Source organism: Berghia stephanieae, chromosome 4 (assembly GCF_034508935.2).
Source record: "Berghia stephanieae isolate SIO BIC M18660-M18661 chromosome 4, UCSD_Bste_1.3, whole genome shotgun sequence".
Classification (NCBI taxonomy): Eukaryota; Metazoa; Mollusca; class Gastropoda; order Nudibranchia; family Aeolidiidae; genus Berghia; species Berghia stephanieae.
In genome coordinates, this window is record NC_088363.1 from 19,832,611 (window position 1) to 19,841,190 (window position 8,580).

Sequence of the window (8,580 nt, forward strand, 5' to 3'; positions counted from 1 at the left end):
CAGTCTTTGCACCTCAAAACCGTCATACAGTCCCAAATAACACTGACCAACGACATAGATGTAGCCATCCAAGACAGCAACGCCAGCCCCCGCCCTCCTTTTGTACATGTTGGCAATGGGCACCCATCGATTCAGGTAGGGAAAATATTTCTCACAGTTGTCAAGGGACGTTGTGCCATCGTTACCACCAAGAGCATATAAGTGTCCCTATGAATTCAAATATAAATGAACACTTGAACATTTTTTTTCTTTTTATCCAAGAACTCAATAATCATTACAAAAGCTCAAAAAAGGTAGCAGATTTCTTTTTTTTATTGTGGATTAAGGCTTTACTAAAATCATGAAATAACCACACAAAAAAAAACATTTTTTTTAAATGAAAAGAATCTTGAAATCAGGTGATTTGATCAAAATAGAGTTAACATCGTATTTTATGAGAGAGAAAAAAATCTAACTGCTCTCAAAATGTATACATTCAACCATGAAATTGATTACTATTACCTGTAGTGTGGCCACCCCAACGCCACCTCTGGGTATTTCCATGGGTGCTGCATAAGCCCACAGGTCAGTCTCAGGGTCGTATCTCTCCACTGTGTTGAAGCAGGTTGAGTCATCCAGGCCTCCCACTGCATAGATGACACCACCGAGACATGCAAGAGCTATACCTCGTCTGTGAGATGAACAAACATGTAACAATAATAATGAAAATTAAGATTTTTCGCCAACAACATCTATAACAATCAATATTAATTTCATCCCACCATAACCGCTTCTTTGTACACGGACAAAACACTGGGAAAACTAAACTGGTTAAAATCTAGAAGATTACATCTTTGTCATTAGAATGATTCCTACATTCATAAAGTCTTAAAAGTCAGTTCCTGTGATTTTTTAGAGTATTTTGACTGTTCCAAATAAGCGAAAAATGGGACACCTGGTCTTAAAGTATGGATCTTGTTAAGGGGATTGCAAAATGCTTGAACTTTGACCTGTTAAATTGTTATTGTTTTCCCAACATGTAAAAAGGACCAAAAGCTTGAGGTAAAATCTGTCATGGAGTGCATCGGTTACTTTTCATTTTGTAATATTTATATCCCCAATTGGTCAAAAACTGCATTTCACTGGTTTATACCATTGATAAATAATTACCCTATCTCTATGGAGTCCGAAATTGATGTAATTTCGTAAAAAGTAGTGATTACTAAGGCATTACTTTTTTCTATCACTTAAGCTTAAATTTGGTTGTCATAATTAGGATTTGTACAGAACAAATTATTTACTTTGATTTAGTATACAAAAACCAAATAAAGAGAATTATTTACTAGTTCTATACACAAAGATCTGGAATTCACTCATTTGTGAGGCCCTGGACTATTTTTAAAAAGATAATTATTGGCAAACAATCAAATTATTGAACGATACCCATGACATGTCAAGAAAATTATTCCCATTAGAATAAACATTAGATAATGTAATTATTGCAAAATGATAGCATTATTAGGGTCATTCGATGAAATATATTTAATTATACCCCCTATACTAGTTAAACTTTTTTTTGCGAAAAGAATTCATAGTGACACGTGACCTGAAAGAGACAACGATGTGTCTGTCATAACATGGCTTAGTGTCTGCCAATTAATTTGACGGAAATAAAATACACATAATGGGCCACAAGTTCCAAACATATTATAGGTCTTGAAAATTCCAACAACTTTTGTTCTTGTACCTGCCTACGATTTTTGCAGGTTTTTAAAATAGAAGGCTAAAATGCTAAAAAGAGCATAATATTTCCCCCACTCTTTATTAGACATCGAGTCATTAATTCTAAGAGATGATAAATAATTTTTCAGCTATTCTGTAAAGTCAGATTTTACAATTATACAAGATGTCATTGAATGACAGATTTATCTCGTTTTAATGTTAAATTTTATTATTTTATTCTTGGTTAAAAAGGGAAGAAAACAATGTCGTGATTGTGAAAAATTGATCAAATCTGTAAAATGTTATTATATTCTACAAAAAATTATTTACGAACTGATTTCTAATTTTTAAAATCCATCAACAATTTTTAAAAGTTATTTTTAAAACCTCAAAATGGAGATAACTTTTATAAAATGTATATGTGGATCGCTTTTCCATGTTGCACCAGAGAAGACATGTAATAAATAAACCGAGATTCAGAATTTGACAGAATGCAGCACTTATTCAAATCAATTGAGAGAAATGTAATCAAGCTTGAAAACTCAAATCCTCTCACATCCCCTTTTATCATTTGGACTGTTCTATACAAACTGTGCCTCCAACTTGGGTTAAAAAGTATTTAAAATTGCATCCCCGAGAAAATGTTTAAACGAGCAGAATCTTCATCAATCATTTTTTTAAAGAGTGGAATTGGTATTAATCTGAACATGCAAAGTCTGTGAAATTATAAACAGGAATTCTTCTTAAATGGAGGGAAAAAAACATCCTAAATCTAAAAGTCACTTACCTCAGGGTGGCCATTCGTGCTATTGGTTTCCATATGTTAAGTTTTGGGTCAAAGACTTCCCCTGTATCTAGATGTTCACATCCATCATGGCCTCCCACAGCATATAGCAGTCCTAGGAAAAGCCACAGTGGAGAACAATTTTTGAGTTCCAAAAATAACAGCAAAAACTCATTACTTCTTTTCTTAAAGCAAAATAGAATAAGGAATTATCAGGGGAAAAAATAAATAAATAAATAAACCATTAACCAGCAAGAGTTTAAACAGCAATGAGCTATAAGAAATATAACCAGAAAAGTAACTTAACTTAACTTAACAGCTGAAATATTTTTTTTTAAAGTGTAGTAGTGGTGATGTGTACTGGAGTGGCAGTAAATTACAAAAACAATAAAAACATAAATACAGCAGTTAAAATTCAGACAGCCAAATATTTCTCTGTTGTCCGAATTTTAAATGATGTAATAATGGTTTTAATTTATTTATTTTTTTTACTAAAGAAGGGTTTTGAGCCCAAAATGTTCCGTGTTTGGTAATTTGTTATTTTTTGAAGCTGTTCTATTCATTTTTGTTCATTAATATATTTTTAAAAGGTACATTTAAGAGATATACAATATGAGTTTAAGAAAGAAAAAACCTCATTAACTTGAATACATGAAATAAGTCTGAGATTAGTTTATAAATTGCATTTTTCTTGCAATATCTAAGCATTACTGACCATTGAGAGAACAAACCCCAACATGTCTTCGCCTGGTAGTCATGTCTCCAACAGGGAACCAGCAATTCTTTCTTATGTTGTAACACTCGATGCTCTTAAAAGGGTCACCTGAAGCACCGCGACCCCCTACACAGAACAAAACACCTGGAAAAAATTGGCATATCAGTAGGTTATGATCTCATCATCATCATCATCATCATCATCATCATCATCATCATCATCATCATCATCATCATCATCATCATCATCATCAATATCATCATCATCATCATCATCATCACCATCATCATTATCATCACTTATAGAGAATGAAAATAGAAAGAATGATGGATAGATAGATAGATAGATAGATAGATAGATAGATAGATAGATAGATAGATAGATAGATAGATAGATAGATATATAGATATATAGATAGATAGATAGATAGATAGATAGATAGATAGATAGATAGATAGTTTAGTAATTAAAGGGTCTGTACCTGGAAGCTAGTTTGTTTTACTCATAAACCATTCTCTTCTCACCCTTTTTATAGTGTTAAATATATGGAGTCACAGCATGAGTAATAGTCCCCACTCCACATATTAAAATAATGTCCAGACACAGAAATTTTAATCATACCTGCATAACTTTTCCTCGGCCTTGTACGCTCTGTGATTTTCACTTTAGGCACCAAACTTGCCAGGGACATTTGGTAGTACTTGGCTTCATCTACCAGATCACGGCACTCAAGACTTCCCCGAATAAGCTCATCCTTCTCCACCATCTCCATCAGAATGACAGGGCTTAATTGTGGAAGTCGTATCTGGGGATATGAAAAGCAAAAAATTTAACTTAAGCTTTGGCCTGGAATCCACAGGGTAAATGAAATAAGGGCCGTCCAAAGAACACCTAGAAGAAGAGATGTAGAAGCAGACACTCTTGATTCTGGACAGATATGGAGAGAATTGGAAGTGATGGCAAAGAACAGAAAAACGTGGAGGACCTTTATTGATGGTCTATGCCCCTGTAAGGGCAAAAGACCAAAGCAAGTAAGTCTAATGATTGGGGGTCTCGATAGCTCAGTTGGTAGAGCATTCACGTCACAGACAAATGGACCAAGATAGGTCCTGGGTGAAGCCGAGGTTATTTTTCTATCTTACCCCCTTGTCAAGACAGCAGTGATTGGGTAGCTGTTTGGGTTAGATCTGGTGGAAAGTACTTTGCAATAGACTAGCATCCTGCCGAAAGGTTAGAAAAGAATTGCTTTTGTCTGTTTTACACTATAAAAACGAGGATAAACTCTGGTCCATGGGCCTCATGGCTTTGTAGGACTACTACCACAAAAGAACTGTGCAGCTATGTGCACTTGTGGTGTGACAATCGCCTTCAGACTGCGAGGTCATAGTTCTAGTACCACTCTGAGCAGTGCATAGTTAAATATTCTCTCACTGCACTCAGTTGAGTATCTGGCCGTTAACAGCATTGTCTCTGTCAGAAAAACTGTATTATTGCCTAACTGGCGTCATGTGGCGTCATGTCTCATTCTAAATGTTGCGTGTTGTTGGTCAGGGACCCCTTGTACAGCCGCTTTTGTCACATTTCTATTTCTACCCAAAATAATGACACCAATTTCCCAACTTTTAGTAAAATATACCAAATCAGAATCTGGAGAAGAAAAAAAAATTGAATTCAAAATAAAATAAAATTAAAATAAATAAAATTTCCTTTATTCATCCCCATAATGAAATTTGTCTTTAGGATCTATTCTAAGGGAAGACTGGAATAACCCAGGTATCAGCTGCAGTACAGTGTCGCAAAGTGAGCTTGGATGATGTGACTTATTCAAGGCCACACAGCACGTAGGTCATCACACCTGTTGGGTACATATCGCTGAGCCACGCTGTCCCATAAGCCATGTTTTGGGGGGTTTTTTAAACATGAGTATCTCATCTGTGAGGTTGGGTGATTTTGGTAAGAGTGTGTGTGTGTGTGTGTGTGTGTGTGTATGTGTGTGTGTGTGTGCGCATATTCTGAACATCAAACAGTGTTAGGGCGACTGAGTAAGTTTTGATCAAACATATAAAGTACTTTTCAATATGTTAATGCAGTATCCAATGGTAACAAGCAGTTGTCAGGGTCTATTTAAACATAACATACATAAACCAAGATAATTCTCCCTTCATAAGCGTTATGACTTTAAAGGACTGTTTTATTTTTTTTAACCTGTGCTAAGAGGTCGGGTAGATGATTGCTTCTCTCAATGAGGTCATATTTGATCCATTTCATGACGGCTTCATAGACTCGACATTCCTCATCTACATAGAGGTTGGAAGATGACACAAGACTCAGTAACAACTGGGCTGGCATCATGAGAAAACTCTCTGTCTGCGTCACAGCCAAGAAGTTGTCCTGTATGTAAGAGTCCGCCATTTTTATAAGCTCCTCTCTGTTGTGAAGCTCTGCAAAGTTTCGAACCTGTAACAGATTGTGATTAGACCGATTACATTATTTAAAGATATAATGAAAATGAGAATTAAAAACTGTGCATAGGAAAACGAGCTACTTGTTAGTAAAATATAAAAGGCATGTGTCAAATAAATACCTACCGCCTTGATCAAAGACTGTCTGTTTGTTTGTTTTACCTTTTTGATTTTTTATTTTTTTTGGTATTTATCTGTACATCTTAGAGATATTTGTTGGAAATCGTCCCTAAATTTCAAAATTGACAATAGTACCAATTTTAAAAAACTACAATTACTTAATGTGGCTGTGATATCCATATCATAGTCGATTGTTATTAATAACCATTTTATCAATACATTTGATTTTCCACTACATAGCTTACATTCCTCATCTAAGTAATACTTTTTCCTTCCAATCTCGTCAATCTAAAAAACATTGCTGTTTATCAAAATATAAAGAAACAAAAATGAAAAACAGAAATGTTGCTTTGTCTTAATTGATATTTTGCATTCCACAAGGTTCCTTATTTTTATGTCATTAATCTATCTTAATTTCATATAAGTTTTATTTATTCTATTATCTGTGTTAACTTTTTTTTTTTACCTCAATACAGTTAGACGGATCCAGATGGACGTGCATGAATTTACAGCAAGCGTCAGCAACAGTTTCTATATGCATGATGGCAGCAGCATAAAGGATGGATTGGACGTTTTCTGTGCTCAGCTGAATTCGGGCTGTGTAGGCAAAATTGATGATCTGATCCATAGCATCCTCATCTATGTCTTTAATCTGGATCATTCTCTCAGTGGACTCTGACATTTGCGATTGGAACATGGCACGAAAGTACCGTGATATGCATGCAAGTACCAGACGGTGACAGAAAAAGACTTTGTTGCCAACCTATTTCAAAATAAATAAATAAATAAATGAGTTAATGAAAGAGAGATGGAGATAGAGGAGAAAATCTAATAAAATGAGAGTATTAATATAAAACGTATCACTCCATACTCCATGGCAGTTAAGAGTTGACAATTTACCAATTACCAACTGGTACAGGCTCAGGCTAAAAGAGGAAATGAGAGAGAGAGAGAGAGAGAGAGAGAGAGAGAGAGAGAGAGAGAGAGAGAGAGAGAGAGAGAAAAGAGAGAAATATAATCTGAGAAATGATTTGTGGCAGTTAATAGAAGATAGTTGACGATTTACCAACTGGCAAGGTCTGTGGCTAAAAGAGGTGAGAGAGAAAAGAGACAATGGGAGTATTGACAATATTAATAACAATGAGAGGGAGGGAGAGAGAGAGAGAGAGAGAGAGAGAGAGAGAGAGAGAGAGAGAGAGAGAAAAGAGGAGACAGAGAGAGACAAAGAAAAAGAAAAGGAAATGATAGAGAGAGAAGAGAAAATGGGAGGATGAATTAACATTAATAATAATATCATCACTCCTTGGCAATAACATCATCGTTACTCTGTGGCAGTAAAAAGTAGATATGCATAGTTGACGAACTGACACGGTCCTTTGCAATTGATGATTGGTCAATTGTCAAGGTCCTTGGCAATTGACGGTACCAGAATAAAAATAAAAGAGCGATAGTTCATCATTTAAAAGGAAATTGAAAGTTAAGGACGAAAATAATGATACGAATATATATGTGATATTCCTCTTTAAAATGAAGTTATGCATCTATAAATTTAGAACCCCCCTAAACGTGGACGGCAATTTCCAGTTACAACTTTCTTACTTATATTTATATATGGCATTTCGGCGCAGAGTTAAAAAGTGTCTGCGCATAGATATAGATCCCTGAAATTTGGCATTAAAAAAAGCGTTTTATTTCAAAAACACGCTGTAAATTAAAAAAATAAAAATAAATGCATTTGAAAATTGCCAAATTTTAACTTCATATATAACGTCTGGAATTTTAATGGATTTTTCCTTAATTGACAAGATTTAAAACGAAATTGAAAGACGAAAATAATGATACCAAAATCTGCGACATTCCTCTTTATAACGAAGTCATGCATCTTTAATTGAACCCCCCAAAACGCGAACGGTAATTTCCAGTCACAACTTTTCTAGGGCGAGTTTGAGTTGGGTCCCAATTTGACTCCAACTGCTGCTGCTCACTAAAAATTTAAAAACTCCCTATTTTGACAGACCGTCTACTCACTTTTATCTGGATGTCACAAAGCTCTCCCGATTTATAGAACTGATAAAGTTGAGCATAGTTGTTTCTCGGCAGTTTTTCATCATAAAATTCATCAGTCGAGGAAGAAGAATCCTCCATTTTCACCTGTCCTTTCATATCCACCATCAGACTCCGAGTTGACATCTAGCGAGGATCTTCCTTATGGCAATATGAATCGACCATACCATCGATATATTCATCATGTGTGAAAGTTTCAGCTAATAACAACTCAATCATCAGAAAGTATCTCCAAGTTAAATCTAACCAAAATTATTCCAACCAACCCATCCATTATTTACATTCAGAGACCTAATTTTAACTCCTAAAGTAAAGATGGAAGAAACTTTAACGGATAAGTGACTCAGGGTAGGCATTTAGTATTGCACTTGGCCACCTCTATTCGCAGTAAGTACTGCGAATAGCGATTTCCTCTACTCGCAGTAGATGGCCATGTGTATTTTCTAAAGATTACTTAAATATCTTTAATTTTCACCCAGAGTAAATCACAAGTCAAGTCTTTAATTAAAATTTAATTGTGTGGCTATGTGGTCTAGTGGTATGACACTCGCTTTCTTATCGGAAGGTCCTGGGTTCGAGCCCGCGCTCGGCGCATAGATTAGGCCTTGGAAAAGGCTCTTTACTCATTCTCTCACCGTACTTAGGTGTAAAATGAGTACCTGGCCGTTAACAGCATTGTCTTTGTCCGAAAAATTGTAATATCGCCTAACAGGCGTCATGCCCCGTCCTACCTG

The 8,580-nt window shown here is 35.4% G+C and overlaps 1 protein-coding gene across 1 annotated transcript in view; it reads right to left on the reverse strand.

The window, feature by feature from the left end:
• LOC144970185 (kelch-like protein 8) overlaps positions 1 to 8,139 on the reverse strand; it is an 11,734-nt gene extending 3,595 nt beyond the window's left edge. The window contains exons 1-8 of the mRNA XM_078909566.1: positions 7,811 to 8,139; positions 6,249 to 6,545; positions 5,406 to 5,657; positions 3,822 to 4,005; positions 3,201 to 3,344; positions 2,489 to 2,600; positions 502 to 670; positions 48 to 207 (exon numbers count right to left, since the gene is read on the reverse strand). Of these exons, the coding sequence (XP_078765692.1) occupies positions 48 to 207; positions 502 to 670; positions 2,489 to 2,600; positions 3,201 to 3,344; positions 3,822 to 4,005; positions 5,406 to 5,657; positions 6,249 to 6,545; positions 7,811 to 7,972 (1,480 nt within the window). The 5' untranslated portion in view covers positions 7,973 to 8,139. The remainder of the gene's footprint in view (positions 1 to 47; positions 208 to 501; positions 671 to 2,488; positions 2,601 to 3,200; positions 3,345 to 3,821; positions 4,006 to 5,405; positions 5,658 to 6,248; positions 6,546 to 7,810) is intronic.
• Positions 8,140 to 8,580: the final 441 nt, after the last annotated feature.